This window comes from Tursiops truncatus, chromosome 21, assembly GCF_011762595.2.
Source record: "Tursiops truncatus isolate mTurTru1 chromosome 21, mTurTru1.mat.Y, whole genome shotgun sequence".
Taxonomy (NCBI): domain Eukaryota; kingdom Metazoa; phylum Chordata; class Mammalia; order Artiodactyla; family Delphinidae; genus Tursiops; species Tursiops truncatus.
Window position 1 is genome coordinate 28,309,191 of NC_047054.1, and position 18,514 is coordinate 28,327,704.

Below are 18,514 nucleotides of genomic sequence, written 5' to 3' on the forward strand. Positions count from 1 at the left end.
AAAATAGACTTTAAAACAAAGACTGTAGTAAGAGAAAAAGAAGGGCATTACATTATCAAAAGGGTCAATCCCACAAGAGGATATAACATTTGTAAATATTTATGACACCAGCATAGGAGGACCTAAATTTATAAAGCAGATGTTAACAAATCTAAATGGAGAAATAGCAATACAGTAATAGTTGGGGACTTTAATACCCTACTTTCTTCAATGGATAGATCATCCAGATAAAAAAATCAATAAGGAAACATTGGCCTTAGACAACATATTATACCTCATGACTTAGACAAATACAGAACATTGCATTCAAAAGCACCAGAATACACAGTCTTCTCAAAAAGTATTAAAAAAACCCTAAATCTTGCCATTTGCAACAACACGAGTGGGCCTCAGGGGCATAATGCTAAGTGAAATGAGTCAGACAGAGAAAAACAAATACCATGTGATCTCATTCATATGTTGAATAACAGCAAAAAAGAAACCCTGAGCTCATAGATTCACAGAACAGGTTGGTGGTTGCCAGAGGTGGGGGTGGGCAAAATGGGGGAACAGGAACAAAAGGTATAAATTTCTAGTATAAAAGAGTCATGGTGACTGTAGTTAATAATACTTTATTTTATATTTAAATGTTGCTAAGGGAATAGAATTTCGAAGTTCCCATCACAAGAGAAAATACCTTGTAATTACAGTAGTGATGGATGTTAACTGGACTTATTGTGGTCATCCTTTGACAATATATACAAATATTGAACGTTGTACACCTGAAACTAATATAATTTTATACGTTAATTATATTTCAAAAACATAAAACAAGCGAACAAAATGATTGCAAATTCGGGGAACTTTCTTGAGGTATATTTCTTTCTAATATTTGACTTTCTTTTCTTTTACTGAAGTACAGTTGATTTACAATATCGTATTAGTTTCAGGTGTACAACGTTGTGATTCAATATTTTTATAGATTACACTGCATTTAAGTTATTACAAAATAATGTCTATATTTCCCTGTGCTGTACATTATGTCCTTGTTGCTTATTTACTTTATACATAGTAGTTTGTATCTCCTAATCCCCTTCCCCTGTCTTGCCCCTCCCTCTTTCCCTCTTCTCACTGGTAACCACTAGTTTGTTCTCTGTATCCACAAGTCTGTTTCTGATACTTTCTACCATGAAACAGGTTTTTCTGCCAAAGATCCCCAGCTGGAACTGGAATACTGGAGACAACATCATCTGCTTTGCTGAATTAAAGCTCGGATTTATCGCCCAAGGCTGTTTGGTGCCAGGCTTGTGTACCTTTCTAACATCTCTATTTATTGAGCAAAACAAGAAGGTAACCTTGGAAACTGATGTTGAATCTTGGCTCTATCCCCATGTCCTCATAAATTAATATCAGGAATAGAAAATAAAAATTGAGGGAAGCAAGAAGGCCCCAAGAAATGAGATTTGACTTCTACTTGAGCTGGGAAGGGATTGAGACATCTAGATTGAAGTCCCAAGTACCACACTGACCTTGAAGAAGTTGTTTATCTTATTGTTGCCTAAGAATATTTACCTGCAAAATAGAAATCATAACCCTGCTTCCTCCCAGCAATCCATGACGTTATGACAGTAAATGTATTCATAAATGTAGAAGCACTTTGAGTTATGGAAGGTAGAAATATAAATAAAGGTTATCTTATTAGTGGAGAAATCAGACATTTAAATATATGTTAAATACCAAGTAATTGACATAATAATAAATTATATTCATCAAAGAGAAATAATAATACAAATAATATTAAAATCTAATTTTCCGGGTTATTTTGGGATATTCTATGCAGTAATAATAATAGTAGCCACATGTTGAATGCCTACTGTGTGTCATGCATTTTAAGTACATTTTGTGTTTCCCTCAATATTTCAAGGTAGTATCCCAGTCATGGACGCTAACTAATAGTAAGTTAGTAAGTAGCAGATGTAGAATTGTCTGACTTACAGTCTCACCACTATGCCCCGTGCCTCTGGCTGTTAAATATCTTCTCCCAGTCTTCTACATCAGGTCTTTTTTTTTTTTTTTTTTTTTTTTACGCGGGCCTCTCACTGTTGTGGCCTCTCCCGTTGCGGAGCACAGGCTCCGGACGTGCAGGCCCAGCGGCCATGGCTCACGAGCCCAGCCGCTCCATGGCATGTGGGATCTTCCCGGACCGGGGCACGAACCCGTGTCCCCTGCATCGGCAGGCGGACTCTCAAACACTGCGCCACCAGGGAAGCCCTACATCAGGTCCTTTGATACCTTTGTTTGAGACAAAATAAATGGCTAAATGGACTACTGGGATGAAATACTGTAGCACATAGTATGCCTTCCAAATGCCATCTCTGTGAAATGCTCTGGGAAAGATGTTCTAACCCTCATCTGGGCCTGGTATCCTATTGTCCAGAACCTCTCCAGAGAGACACCTTTCTCTCCATTTAATTATGCATCCACCTTTGCCTCTTCTTGGCTTCTCTTTGCACTTTATTTCCTTTGTCCAATAAATTTAAAAAAATCTGTACACCTTTTCTGGTCCCTTCCTTGGTGCTGTTAAGGAAAAGCAAAAGAGGTATAAGATTCAAGAGATACTCTGATCAGCAAAATGCTAACCGGAAACCACAGCATTCTCTAGTAATTCCCCCTGTGAACGCGAGGAGATGCCATATACAGAGAAATAAAATCGACCATCAGGCGGTAGGAATGAGCCTTGGTGATGATACAGCGAACATGCTTTAACCTTCCCTTAGTGGCCACTGTGTGTAGCCCAGGAAATGGCTTGTGAGGACGTTGCCTGTGTGTTGTAAGCTTAGAAAGTGCAGGATAACTGCAATACGTGTTGTGAGGATTGTGATTTTTAATCTCTGTGTCTAGAGAAAATAGAGTGTGAACTCTATATGAAACCTTTGTCTCCTTCATGAAAATATAGAAGGTAAGAGATGTACAACCTGCCCTGTTGTGGCTTTATTGCTGTTGTTGTTTGTTGGGTTTGTTTTTTTTTATTGTTTGTTTATCTAAAGTTGGAACCTCCTCAGTGATGATGGTCACCTGTCAATATTCATAAGGTGGCTTTTGGAAGATAGGAATTAAGAGAGATTTGTGGTCATGAGGATTTTTTGGCGGGGGGGGGGGTGAAGTCTGAAACTCTCCTTCAGAAATTGTAAACAGGGCAAGATGTTTGCATGTTGTACTCTGCTCTGGTGACTTAGATTCTGTAATTAATTAAATTAATGAACTAAAATTAATTCAGTTACTTAAACCTACTAACTTAGGTTTAACGATCCGGATGCTAGTGTCTTATGTCCAGTTTTGCTCAGATTAGGCACTTAAACTTTCTCTGTCAGTTTCTGCATCTATGAAATAAGACTTGCTAATCTACTCATAACCTGATTTTATCCAGGTATTGAGTGAATATTTGTAAAACTTCTGGGCAGTCAGATTAGAAAGCCTTAGGTCAATGCCATGGATTCTGACTCTGTTGATCTATATTGATTATATGGTGAGAAATCGTAGTCTGAGGAGCATCTCCAGTTGGTTCTAGGCGCAGAGGATTGCCTTAAACTTAAATTTAGATTAGATCTAATCTAACTGAGTTTTTCATGCTCCCGATTCTACTATCCAAATCCAAAATCCATCTTGTGATCCTGTTTCCCGTTCTGATTTTAAAAAAAACTGACTCAGGTCCATCCACCTCACTACAAGTAACTCAATTTTGTTTCTTTTTATGGCTGAGTAATATTCCATTGCATATATGTGCCACATCTTTATCCATTCATCTGTCGATGGACACTTAGGTTGCTTCCATGTCCTGACTATTGTAAATAGTGCTGCAATGAACATTGTGGTACGTGTCCCTTTTTGAGTTATGGTTTTCTCAGGGTATATGCCCAGTAGTGGGATTGCTGGGTCATATGGTAGTTCTATTTTAAGTTTTTTCTAGAGTCTGTCATACAGAGTGAAGTCAGAAAGAGAAAAACAAATACTGTATGCTAACACATATATATGGAATCTAAAAAAAAAAAATGGTTCTGAAGAACGTAGGGGCAGGACAGGAATAAAGACGCAGACGTAGAGAACGGACTTGAGGACACGGGGAGAGGGAAGGGTAAGCTGGGACGAAGTGAGAGAGTGGCATGGACATATATACACTACCAGATGCAAAATAGATAGCTAGTGGGAAGCAGCTGCATAGCACAGGGAGGTCAGCTCGGTGCTTTGTGACCACTTAGAGGGGTGGGTTAGGGAGGGTGGGAGGGAGATGCAAGAGGGAGGGGATATGGGGATATATGTATATGTACAGCTGATTCACTTTGTTATACAGCAGAAACTAACACACCATTGTAAAGCAATTATACTCTGATAAAGATGTTTAAATAAATAAAATGTCTTTATTGCAAAAAAAAAAAAAAACACCTGACTCAGGACATCTTCATCTCTATGGCTATTTTTTAACTCTTGCAGAACCTGGAACATTTGGATTAGCAGCAGTAAGCCAGTTTCTTTGGTCATGAGGACTTAGTGACTTGAACTGCACAGGGAGAGGACTTTAAGAAAGGGGGAAAGTGCAAGAGAGTCAGCTGCATCTTGAGACGGTGATGAGGTGTATTGGAAAGAGGTGGTCCTTTTTATTAGCAGGGCAGAATTTTTTTGTTTGTGTGTTTGTTTTTGTTTTGTTCTTCCTAAACCACAAGATGACCATCTGAGGAGTGTTTCTGAACTGGCCTTAACTCTCCACTGCCGTGGTGTTTCTGAGTTCCTAGGAATTCCAGGCTTTCATTGGAGATTCTGGGCTTTAAGGGGCCCGTCGTGCCCTGTCAGAGCAGCGTGGTGGTGATTCTTATGGCTGTGGATGGAGGAGGATGCAAATAGAGCAAAACAGAATCCCTGGGGGTCTTACACAGATGTCAGAGATGAGTTACTCAGCAACATCTGCCCCCCGCCCCCAGTTAGACAACATTTAGCTTTTTTTTGAGAGAAATCCTTTTGTCACATCCCCCATTTCTCTAGAAGCCTACCACTGCCCTTGATTTTTACGTTCTCATTTCCGTTGATCAGGATGGCTTTTTGAGTTTATTTAAACCAAGAAGGGTTCTGATACTGAGCAGAAGTCAAGAATATTTTCATCTTTGTGGTATATGGTTAGTCAGTGAGTAGAAAACTGATATGTTCTTTAAAAAAATCTTACACAGCCATACCTAGGGGGAGACAAGTTAGATTCCACATTATTCTTACCATCTTATTGTTCCTGACACAAAAACCAGTCTACCTTGCTGAAATTATTGGAAGAAGAATTAATTTCCAGCAGGAGGCGTGGATGCCATCTGGGGAGGAACTAAGTCGTGATGCTCCTACTTCACCCTGGAAATTGTTGAGATGTATGTTAGAGTTTTTGTTCTTCCTTTGACATTTCTCTAGTTAAGCACGAGGACAAATCTCCTTTCTGGGACCTGAATGCAATGGGTACTGGTTTGGTGCTGAGCAGAATACTCAGTTTGTTATCGAATATCCCATTTTCCACATCACTCTGCCTCATGTGTGTTCCAGATCTGCCCTAAAGAGCCCTGGCAGAAACATTTCTTCAGCGGCCTGAAGAACAAAATCCTGACTCAACGCCTCTCTGATGACTTTGCTGGAATGAGCTTTCCTGATGTTTGCCGGTAAGTTAAGGGAAACACTTTCGTCATTTTCGTGCAATGCATTCTTTCCCCAGTGTCCACAAAGGGCTCACTCTAGACCAGGCTCAGTGACAAACACAGAAGGTATAAGGATGAGTAAGTCTGAGTGTCTGCAGCCTGGAGGTTCACAGTCTGTGCGGGACAGGTTCATCCCTGTCCCAGTTGGTGCACTGGCTCTGCGTTACTCCAGGATGGATTCACTTTCCAGCGAACATTCCACATTTGAGAGGCTCTCCCTCTGCGGAGGGGGTGGTGTCCGCCCAGGCAGAGAGCACAGAGTGTCCGTCGTATTGTTGTGACCTGGGGCTCTGCTGTCCTCGCTTGCCTCACGATTGCTTGTCTTCCTTCCCAGGCTCTGCTTCGTGAAGATGCATCTCATGCTGATAGCCATCGAACACAAGTCCGTGTGTCACGGTTACTGGTACCAATGAGACTTCAAATCGCTTCAGAGTCTTTGAGGAGAATCTTTATGATTAAGATTTGTCCAGACGTACAGCCATAACTAAGCCTTTTGCTCTTTGTTGAGAGCCGGCCTCAGGCTCTCAAGGCACCCGGGCTGCTCTGGTGCATTTAACACTGTCTCTAATGATTGAGGTTAGAATGGTCACCCTAGTGGGCGGGCAGGAGCTCTGCCTTGGTTCCTATGGCCTTGCCCCAATTGTGTCTCATGATCCGGAGACAGAAGAAATGGTCACCTTCTCATATCTGTTCCTCAGTATATTACCAGGTCTTGTAAGTCTTGACCATGAAACCATACCATGAAATAGAGTTATTTGTGATAAAAATGTTCCCACAAACTCTAGCCTTAGAAACTAATCCACAAAATACGGGAATTTGGCCTGCTGGGCAAAGTGTGGTGTTGATAAAGGAAAGAGGTAACCTTATCAGACCATCAGCATTTCCTGAAAATGCGTACTGAATAATATAAGAAGTGAGAGAAGTTATCATATAATAAAAAAGAAAGTCCAGAATCAGCCACAGTGATATAGAGATAAAAGATGCTGAAAACTAAAAAGTGAGGCTTAAGTGGGATGGAGAACAAGAAACACTTATGTTGGCTTCTGTGTGTTTTTTAGTGGAAAACTACCTTGAATTAACTTGGAATCAAGAGACTAGATTCTGATCCTGATTATGATTTGCCAGCCCAGTGACCGTAGAGAAGTGTGCATCACCTGTAAAAGGAGGGAGTCACATTAATTAATCCCTAAGACCCCTTCCAGCTCGAAGACTGACATTACCAGGAACCCTAAAATCATAGGGAAACAGTCAAAATTCAGTAATTTTGAATGATATCAGAGGGACTACAAAGTATATGAAAGGCTAGAAAGAAGAAACGGTGTGTCAGTTAGAGAGGATGTAGAAGGTATCTGAGCAGAAGGGGTCAGTGGGCTACAGTACAGAGCAAGTGCTTAAGGAGAGTAAAGAATAGTACCATCTGGCCGGCTGAATCTTACTTAACAGTTCTGCCGTGCTCGTGGAAATCTCGAAATCGAAACCCATGTGCAAGTGCCCTTTCTACTGGAAATAGGTGAGAGTAAAGAGGACGGCATCTTAGCCTCACGAGCCGGGGAGTCTGGGTTTCACACCAGCCCAAAACGATGAGGTTTTAACATTTTGGGCCTTCAATGACCTGGATTATGCATCGGAATTATTTGCAAAGTTTGAAAGACGTAGAATTCAAAACCTCACTTCTGACTTTATAAAACCAGAATCTCTGAATTTTTTTGAGTCCCCATGATACAGTCATTTTATTCACTGGCGTTCAGAAACTGTTATACCAAATGCTCTTAATATCCTTTCCACATTTAACATCCTAGATTGCTATAAACTTTATTAGAATGACTGTCAGGACATTGTGGACCAGAAACATGAATAAGCAACTGAGTTCTGCATATATTCAAGAAGTTCTGGTGCCGTTTACTGCCTAGCATACATCTAGCTCCAGTAAATGAGGCAGCTGCTCCAACACAGGTTTAATTTTGGTTTCTCACCAGAGAGTCAGATGCACCAAAAGAATTAAATCCTGATTTGGCAAAGATGTTGGTAATAGCAGTCTTACATGACTGCTACTTCATGGCCGACACTGCTGTAGGCGCTTCACTTCCATTAACTCCCGAATCCTCCCAACAGTGCTGTAAGAAGGGTACAATTAGCCCCATTTGTACAGAGGAGAAGCCAAGAAAAGTTAAATCATTTCCCCAAGCTTGCACCACACCCAGGGGCCAAGCGAGAATGTGAACTTACTCTGGGGGCGCTTCTGATCACCAGGCTATGCTAAATCCACCACAGTCCCTGTACACGGAAGGAAATGGGGCATCTCAAAGCTGGGCTTCAGGCAAGTATATTGAAAAGCTAGGGGAAAACCTATTTTTTCTCACCTTTTATTTTTTCTTCTAATTGATGCACTTGACTAGACTCTAAGATGTGCAAAAGCTCTGGATAATCCTCAGGATCTCACTTAGGGAATAATTTGTCACCCGGTAAGAGGTGAAGCTGGATCTGACCCCGGTCAGAGAATGTTCTGAGTTAGTTCCAGTGGCCTGTGTTCGCTAACAGCAGCTGGCCGTGATTCATGAAGGGGGTGAGGGGAGGATCAAGCAGTAACTTCTTTGAAAGAGGTTCACCTCTTCTTTCAAATGCAACCAGAGAAATTATTATGCCAGTATCTTCATAACTAAGCATTTAACGTGAGTTCAGAGGACCCTGCCTTTAAAAAAGGAGGTATGAAGATGCAACTTAAACATATGCTTGTTAGGTAGTGAATATCAACCGATGATACTGGGGCGGGGGAGGCACAACTCTGTCCTCTCCTTTTCAAAGTCAAAAGCAGTGATTCCAATGACACGTTAGTGTCAGTCAGTCAGTACTCAGAAAGTGACGCACGATGTCTCATGCGATCATCTGCTTGAACTCAGCTCTTCAGCGTCTTTTGCTCTTGGCGTAGAGCTGAGGATCTCTTGTTGCACAAGCTCTTTGGTTTTGTAAGGCTCTGACGCCTTACTTTGGAATATCCTAACAACAGACTAAGCTTTGCCCAAAGGAAGACTTGACCTCTTTCCAGTGTGCGTATGAAAGGAGGGGTGTGTTTTAAAGGAGGAAAGGAGTACTTAGACCACGCACAAATGAAGCGAGGGGAGGTGTAGGGTTGTAGAACCTCACCATGCTGGAGGTCTGAATGAAAGGAAATGAAAACGGGAGATCCTGACCAGCGGGGAGAAATGTGAGGAACTCAGGTAGTCATCGTGGAGCACCCTACCAAAACATATCATGGATGAAGTTTATCAGGCAGCGTTTTCAAACGCACAAAACCATAATAAAATAGACAATCAAAATACTCAAGTAGTGTAGAAATAGAAACAATTCACGTGGTTCCTGCTCTCAAAAATCTTGCAATCAAGATACACAAAAGTGAAGTCAGAGATAAACAAGTTCAAAAATTGTGTAGGCAAATAAAAGGAACTTTTGAATCCAGCTAGTTAATCAGATGAATTTAATTTTAAAGGACAAATAGCCTAAGGATGTACACCACTAGGATGACCGTAAGACTAGCAGGGATGTGGCCTTGGCCTGTTTGGCCTTGGGTAGCTTCAATCAGCAAGGCTTCCTGCATCTGCATTGGTTTGACCATTTCTGATGCAGGACACAATCCAGGGAGTGTGTGCAGCTCAGCAATTGGGCTATGACCTGACCCCCCTCAGTAGATTCAGCAGCGGTCAATGAATTAAATGCAGTCATTCACATTTTCTACTGTAAATTTTGGCGGTAAAAAGGGATTGAGTCCTATTAACTCTGCAACTTAGAGAATCCTTTGGTAAAAACAGATATTGCCCCAGAAATTGGAGGGGAAAATTACTGTATTATTATTTTCTGTTTCCAGTGGGCTGATACTAAATCCACCTGCTCAAGTTAAGCTCCGTAAGAACACACTAGGGTTCTTTATTGCTGAATCTGCAAAGGATGTCAAAAGGTAAATTTTTTTTTATTGCTTTAACGGGGAGAAAGTCCTAAAGCGAATACAACTTAATGGCAGGCAGACTGAGTCAGCCCCGTGCTGCTTTAGCGTGAAGCCTCACATCAGTCATTCTTGATTTGCTTTCATTGTGCAGAGCCTTCTTTTACTGTGCCGTCTGTCACAGTGATGTGTATACGCCCGAGCTAATTGGAAAATGTAGCTGCAAAAGCAAGAATCCTCGACACAAGACAGGTAACTGCGCTTTCTGTCTGGCTGTCCTCAGCCCAGCTTCTGGGGGCGTGGCCAAGGAAAGGGGAGGGACTCTATCTCTTAAAAGACAATGTCCACGTGAACTTGGCCAAGAAGTGGCAGATACTTCCCCACTGGGCATCCAAGACCTGAGAATCAGTCTTTGAGAGCTGGAAGAAACCTTACTGGTTCTCTAGTTCGGCCCCTTCACGGGCCATGCAGATGAGCTCCGAAAGAGGTTCAGTAATTTTGTCCAAAGTCACACACAGCTGGAGGCACCTTCCAAGTCAATCCCAGACACGTCTACGTCACGCAGGTCTTCCCACCTTCAGTCTAAAAGTTCAGCCTGTATCTGACTGCTTCGTTGGGTATAAGGATACCCCCTCATGACCATTTCTATTTTTTTAAATTTTATCGGGATGTCTTTGACATACAACATTGTATGAGTTGAAGGTGTACAACATGATTTGATACATTTATATTGCAATACGCTTGCCATTGTAGCATTAGCTAACACCTCTATCACCAGCATAGTTATCATTTCTTCTAGTGTTGCGAACAAAACCGTTCCTTGAGTACTCTCTTCCTTAATGGACTGTAGGGAGCTTAAAATTTACTCATTCTGGCATAGTGATGAAGAAGTGAAACTTTCCCCCTTTGCTCAAGCTGAACTCGATAGCTCACCAACAACCCTTACTGCTTAAAGCAGGAAGAGAAAAGTTATTTCGAGCATTCATGATAACTTAATCGTTTCTGGTTTAAACTTAGTCTCTTCCAGGTATGTTAAGATTGTTTGGGTAAAATCCCAGTGTTTCAGCATTTAAACTTAATTCAGAATTTGAATTTCCTATCAGGGCTCTCCTTCTCTCTAAGGTTCTTCTCTTCTCTTCTCCCCAGTAGTATTCTATCTAAATGCGGGAGAAAACTTGCCTAACCTCATGGTATTCTCGTAGTGGACAGCCAAGCATCCTTTCATGAGAGTCCTCCTTACTGGTTCCTGAGGTCTGTAAGTGTCGACTTCTGTGACCTCTGCATTGGCAACCAGTAACTCTGTTCCTCCTGGATTTAGGTCACCTACTGTCGTTTGTTACTGAAATCCATCGTCCCTGCCATTGCCTCTGGTCTTTTTTTTCAGATAGGATTTTCTTTTTAAAAAAAATTTATTTATTTTTTGTTGAAGTATAGTTGATTTACAATGTTGTGTTAGGTTCAGGTGTACAGCAGAGTGATTTAGTTATATATATATGTGTGTGTGTGTATGTATATATATATATATATATATATATATATATATATATATATACATACACACACACACATATATACACACTCACATATATTTTTTTCAGATTATTTTCCCATATAGATTATTACAGAATATTGAGTATAGTTCCCTGTGCTATATAGTAAGTCCTCGTTTATCGATTTCATATATAATTGTGTGTATATGTTACTCCCAAATTCCTAATTTGTCTCTCCCCCCTACCTTTCCCCTTTGGTAACCATAAGTTTGTTTTCTATGTCTCTGAGTCTGTTTCTGTTTTGTAAATAAGTTCATTTGTATCATTTCTTTAGATTCCACATATGAGTGATATCATAAGCTATTTGTCTTTCTCTGTCTGACTTACTTCACTTAGTATGACAATCTCTAGGTCCATCCATGTTGCTACAAGTGGCATTATTTTGGGGTTTTTTATGGCTGAGTAGTATTCCATTGTATATATATACCACATCTTCTTGACCCAGTCATCTGTCAATAGACATTTACATTGCTTCCATGTCTTGGCTATTGTAAATAATGCTGCAGTGAACATTGGGGTGCAGGTATCTTTCTGAATTATGGTTTTCTCTGGATACATGCCCAGGATTGGGATTGCTGGATCCTATGGTAACTATGTTTCCTTTTTGAGGAACCTCCATACTGGTCTGCATAGTGGCTACACCAATTTACATTCCCACCAGCAGTGCAAGAGGGTTCCCTTTTCTCCACACCCTCTCCAGCATTTATTATTTGTAGACTTTTTGATGATGGCCATTCTGACCAGTGTGAGGTAGCACCTCATTGTAGTTTTTAGCCTCTGGTCTTGAGGTCTGCAAAGTCCCCTTTTCCTTTACTCCTAGTCTTTTTATTCCATATGTTATTTTGGTCTGTCTGCTCTGTGGGATTTGTCAGTCTCCCCACATTCGCAGGTGTGCACGTCAGGATGTGGGAACCTAGGTGGTGCTCTCAGGCCCTCTTCTGCTTAAACACACACATGCCGCCATCTGCTCTTCTCTAGTCATCTTGCACTGTTACTAAATACTCCTCTAAGTGCGCCCACCAGGATCCATTTGAAGAGGGTTTTCCTATGGCTTTTCTCCCCTTACACACCATAAAATTATCCTGTGTTCCTTGACTCACCACCTCTCACCTTCCTGAGACACCAGGTGTGTGTGTTGGTTGGGAGGGACTAAGTGTTTTCTCAGGGGTCCAGGCTCTGTCATTTTTGGGTGATAGCTTTATCGAGATATAATTCAAATACTATGAAGTAAACACCAAATCCTTTTAAAGGGTCCAGCAATTCAGTGGGTTTTAGTATATCAGCAGATTTACGCCACCATCACCACAGTCTATCTTAGGACCTTCCCATGCCCAGCAGCAGTCATGCCCCGTCCTCCTCTTCCTGCGCCCCTGGCAACCACTAGCCTACTTTCTGCCTCTACAGACTTGCCTCTTCCGGCCACGTCATAAAGAGGGGGTGATGCAGTACGTGGCCTTTTGTGTCTGGCTCCTTTCACATAGCCATGTCGTAGCGTGTATCAGTACCTCACTTCTTTCCATGGGTGAATAATGTTCCACTGTGTGGATACACTTCCTCTTGTTCACTCATTCATCTGTCAGTGGACACTTGGATTGTCTCCAGCTTTTGGGTATTGTGGATAATGTTGCTATGAATATTGGCACAGAGATATCTGTTTGAGTTCCTCTTTGAACTTCTGTGTATACATCTAGAAGTAGAATTGCTATATCAAATATTAAGTCTATGTCTAATTTTTTGAGGAACCACCATACTGTTTTACACAGCAGCTGCATCATTTTACATTCCTACCAGCAGTGCACAAGAGCAAGGGTTCCCATTTCTCCACATACTAACCAACACTTATTATTTTCCTTTTTTTAAAAAAAATAATAGCTGTTCTCATGAGTGTAAAGTGGCATCTTATTGTGATTTTTAACTTAATTTCCCTAATGGCTACAGATGTTGAGCATCTTTTAATAAGGATCTTACTAGCCATTTGTATATCTTCTTTGGAGAAATGTCTATTCAAATCCTCTGCCCATTTTTAAATTGGGCTATTGTCTTTCTATTATTAAGTTGCATTAGGTGTTTAAATATCCTAGATACATGTCCCTTATCAGATATGTGATTTGCAAATGTTTCCTCCCATCCTGTGGTTTGGCTTTTCATTTTCTTCAAATAATTTGAAGCACAAACTTTTCGTTGTAGCGCCTCTGGACACCAGGGGTGGTATTGTCGTTCCTTGTTGGATTAGTGGGTTAGTGGCTTGGCTGGACTATTTCATTGAACTCTATTTCCCCTGCAGTGTGAAGCCTCTGGTGTTGCCCATCAGAGAGTATAGCCTTGGGATGCACATAGTCACCCTGGGATGACAGTGGTTTTAACTGGGCTCTTTTTAATTGTCTCCTTTCCTGACTCTCTGTTAAGCTGTCTGCCTCTGTTGGTATCACACCCAGCTCTTGGGCTACGCTCATTGGCTGCCAGAGACTCTATTATTTTTGACAATACCCTGAAGCAGATACTGCTTTACAATATTATCCAATTAAATTTGAGCCCCTTTGCAGGAGTAGTTTCTGAGCCTAGTCTGAGGTTTGTTCTGACCCTGAGAGAGCACTTACTCGCTGTCTCTTTCCTGGTTCACTATGGTCAATCCTCGCCCATGGTTTACCTTGTTGTTCTCATGGAGCTACCAGCATCCACTTAATGATTTGCCACCAAAATCACCATTGTTTTCAAGAACATCCTTGGGCTTGAGCTTCTCCACACTCTACTCCAAGTCAAGCCAACTCCCTCGGGAAGAACATCAGAGCTCTCTATGGTAGTGGCCTGCTTCTCCCTCTGGGCAGAACCTCTGAGCCACTGCCCAGGAGCCGTGGGGTAGAAACGGTCGTCCACCTCTCTGGAATTGACATATCTGCTTTTTGAGCAGGTCTCTGGGCAGTGGCGCTAGCTTCTGGGCTTGGTTTGCCTCTGCGACTGTAAAACCTCGGCCTTGGGGGAGCGCTGGGATGAGGCTATTAGTGCTCCACGGTTTCCACCCTGTGATGAGTGAGGGCTGCGTGGAGGAAGGGAGCCCCCAGCCTCTTGGCTGTGCTCACCTGGAACTTAGCCTCTGCACCATGGGGCTGGGAGAATGAGAAATGCCGGTGCCCTGCCCCTCCCCGAGACACACCGTAGCCCTCGCCTGGAAGCTGGAGGGAAGGGGAGCTCTGTGTTTCCGGGCACAAGTACCCAGCATGGAGCTTCTGTCACACTTAGTTGGGGTTGGAGGAAAGGAAGCCGTTTGTGGCTCAAGTGCCTGTGGCTCTTGTAGCTCTTCCTAAGGTTTGGTATAATTTTTTGAATAAATTGTCTACATTTGCTACATGCCTGTAGGACAATTTCTAGCGATTTTAATTGGGCTTGTATGTGTGCGTGTTTCAGTTTTCACTGGTTACTGTTGTTTCGTGGAGGAGCAAGCCCATGGAACTTTTCATGCTTCCATCCCACATTCTGAACTAAAGGCTCTATCTTAACCATATCTATTTTCTCTGACCCTTTAAATTTTTTTGTGAAAATCTAAGACAGTTTTGGGCATAGAAAGAAACTATTCCTATGCCATTTGCTGAAATCCCTATTACCTAGAGGGCTTGCAACGGAACGCTTGACTCTGAAGAATACTGTTAATTAAATGGGCTTCAAGAGCCTATTTGGGATTCAGAAGTTAAACATTGACTCTTTTGCATTCTATAACAATATGAATCATTCTTTTTCTGTAATTTATTTATTTTTGGCTGTGTTGGGTCTTTGTTGCTGCGTGTGGGCTTTCTCTAGTTGCGGTGAGCGGGGGCTACTCTTCATGGCGGTGTGCGGGCTTCTCATTGCGGTGGCTTCTCTTGTTGCGGAACATGGGCTCTAGGCATGCGGGCTCAGTAGTTGTGGCTTGCGGGCTCAGTAGTTGTGGCGCACGGGCTTAGTTGCTCCGCGGCATGTGGAATCTTCCCGGACCGGGGCTCAAACCTGTGTCCCCTGCATTGGCAGACGGATTCGTAATCCCTGCGCCACCAGGGAGGCCCAGTATGAATCATTCTTGAGGCAATGGGTGAGGCTGACTAAATGGAGAAATGTCCCATTAAAGAGATGTGAATAAGAAAGAAAAAAATAATACATTAAGAGTATCGTCTCATTACACATCTTTATCCCATATGAAAATTCAGCATTGTTTCATGCAGTAGACATATCCCTGTAAACACAGCGTACAAATCAAACTTTTGCACGTAAGTTATACACTCATATGCATGCACTGCTGTCAGTCATTTTGCGAAACAAAAACTTCTATAAATTGAATAATCATTTAACTGACTTTTAAGTGTGTTTTTGTTATAAATATTTTAAAGCAGGAAGTTAGTTGGTGTAGTATAAAGATGGAAAGATTTCTGTGTAAAGAAAAGAGCTCTGCATTCATTATTTGTAGATACGCCAAATTTCACCCATTTCTATAACAGGTAATTTATAGTATCTAGGGAATCAGTAAGACTTTCAATTTATAATCTGGCATTTGATCTTCCCCAGAACCTTTCATTCTTCTCATAATAGAATCATTTTTTTTTTCTTCTTGCTCCATGCTGATCCTCCATCACCGCTTCTACTACATCCAGGACAACTCTAATTAATCTGGTACCAAGATTCTTAAATAGCCGGCTATGCGTGAGCCAGCTGTTCTTACTTCACTCTGCCAGACGATGGCAGCAGAGTACCGTGAAACACTCAGGGTCTGGTAGCCAGGGGAGTGGACTTGTGTGTGAATTTGAACCTGGAGAGTTAGTTCTAGCCAAAAATGTGCCAAAGAGGACATCATTGTAGAAGGGGACTACTTGGCCTTATAGATTTAAAAGTCATGATAATGTCTTGGAAATTCTTCCAGAGAATTAACTTTCTAAAAGGACTAAGGAACTTACCAATAGATGACAGAATAGAAAATTTACTGACTTAGAGTTAGTTCAGATTTCAGGTTGAATATTTTACATTTCAGAGTCAGATGAAATGTATCCCCGGTCCACTTCTTTAAATAATTATCTCTTCGTTGAGTTAATTAAGCTTGCTCGGCCCCACCAACTTTTTCCACCTCCTGTTCTCAATGAGAAGTCAGAAGACTTGAATTCTGACGGCGGCAGTGCCACTGATTGGATGCGGTTTAGGGAAGACACATCACCTTCTGGGATCTCAGTGTCATCCTTTTGAAATTCAGCAGTCCTCATCACTGCTATGGCTCTTTTCAGTTCTGATGTTCTATGATTTATAATCCCTCTTCTTTGATCACTTCCTTTTTTTTTTTTTTTTTTTTTGTCTGAATAGAACCATACCAGAGGTTCTCCCCTTAAATTCATAATCTAACATTTTAGAGAGGCAGCAGGGTGCAGTGGTTAAAAACATTGGATTCTGCATTGCTCACTTACTTCTTAGCTGTGTGATCTTAGGCAAACTCTTTAAGCTCTCAGAGTGTTTCAGATTTCTGTAAAATGTTGGTGATAATATTACATATCTCAGGGGGTTAAATGAGACTGTTAGTACATAAAGAGTATACAGGTGGAGTCTATTCACATAGAGAGCATTAAGAACAGTTCCTGGCAAATAGTAAGTACTACATATACGGTAATTATCGTAGAACCCGTGGGAACACAGACTCAAAAAAGAATCTCGTTATTTTTCTCATCAGTGAAATTCAGTTGAAATAAGAATTGGCAGAGAAGTCCTGGTAGATTTTACTTATTTGAACCCATTCCCAGTGTGTTTTGGATCTGCATGAAGACCATGCATGGTAGGGCCAGCCTGAAGAGCAGGGGGAATCATATGTGATTAGATAAGTTACTGGGCAGAAACTTTGCCAGCTCCAGCTAAACAGCTCGCTGCCTGCCGTTTCAGCAGTGAATTCTCTAACGCCTGAGATGTTAGAGTCGGGGTCCTCAACCAGGGCAGGGAGAAGCACACACCGGTCTCTGTACGTGATGGCGTGGAGAGTGGGCAGCGGGAGAGTGGCCTTAGGAAAGCTGTGTCCAAATTCCCCTAATCCTCACCCCCTGAGAAAGGCTTTAGATTCTTCCTTAAAATGCTAATGTTTGTGATGGAGTCACGCGTAAATGAGAGGGGAATTATGAAGAGGAAATTGGAAAGAGGGCGTGAAAAGGGGTCGGGGATGTGCAGAAATGATAAGAAATAGTTTGAATAGGAGGTCCGAACTTGAAGTGACTCTACGTCATAGTTTTCTTTAGGTTTTGCCTTGCGTCATTTTTTTCATCAACATCTCAGACTAAGTGACCTCTTTAAGAAGGGAGTCAGCCCAGCCCAGTGTTCCCTAGGGATGAGCATTCCAAACCTGGAAGGTTGAGCTCTAACCGCCGCAGTGAATCTACCAGCTCATCTCTCTAGCTTGGCTCTCCTCCTGCACCAATGGCTATAGGAAGGAGAGAGAGCAGAGGTGTTCCTAAATGCCTCTTCTTCTCTAAAGCAGGGCCACGGACCACACGTCCACCCAATTCCAGCACAAAGGAACACAACCCGGTAATAGTCCACAGAGACCATCCACCAACATCTTGCATTCCTGTATTCACGACAGTTGCCATTGTTCTTGGAGTCGGTCCCGCCATTGGCTGGGGGGCTTCATTTTCTCCAGTCCTTGGTGTCCATCTCCACTTTGGCCGTGGCCCTCTTTATTTCTCATCCCAATGATTGAAATAGCGTCCTGGCAGGTTTCCCCACATCTAGCCTCTCTTCAGGCCAATCCATGCCATCTTTCATGGCTCTAAGAATTTTCTTGAAGTTCTGATCATGAACAGATATATAAATAAAAAATAAATAGATGGATGAATGCTATGCCTACTTTCACAAGACGAAAGCATTGGCTTGATCTCTTGTCCTACTGCTTCTTCAGCTCCTGAGAGCAGTGTTTCTTATCCAGAATACATGGTATCACTTCTTAGGTGTGTCACAATGACTGGTAGATACTAAATTTTGCAACAGGTTAGCTGTTTAGTAAACTGGAGCAGATTCAGTGTCAGCCACATAAGGCAGGAATTGTTTTCCCTCATTTGGGCTATGATCATATTTCCTGAGGGAGATCGAGAGGAGTAGAATTAGTGCTCTCCATATGGAAATCACATACGAGGCATGTCTTAATATGCAATCCTGTCACGTGTGCCAGGAAAGGAAAATGGTTGCCTATAGCTGTCAAGGAAATCACTTCTTGAAGAAAAGAGAAAGATAATAAAATGCTGGCCGTGCATAGGACTTTAATTTATTTTTTTTCAGTCACCCACAGGTCTTAGATGCCATGTCTTTTTTGATGTCTAAGGAAACCCTCTTTAGAATATCCATAG

At 41.9% G+C, this 18,514-nt stretch overlaps 1 protein-coding gene across 1 annotated transcript in view; it reads left to right on the forward strand.

Moving 5' to 3' along the window:
• KCNU1 (potassium calcium-activated channel subfamily U member 1) overlaps positions 1-18,514 on the forward strand; it is a 188,971-nt gene that overhangs the window by 95,515 nt on the left and 74,942 nt on the right. The window contains exons 17-21 of the mRNA XM_073798726.1: positions 1,177-1,329; positions 5,551-5,663; positions 6,034-6,102; positions 9,559-9,648; positions 9,788-9,885. Coding sequence (XP_073654827.1) covers positions 1,177-1,329; positions 5,551-5,663; positions 6,034-6,102; positions 9,559-9,648; positions 9,788-9,885 — 523 coding nt within the window. The remainder of the gene's footprint in view (positions 1-1,176; positions 1,330-5,550; positions 5,664-6,033; positions 6,103-9,558; positions 9,649-9,787; positions 9,886-18,514) is intronic.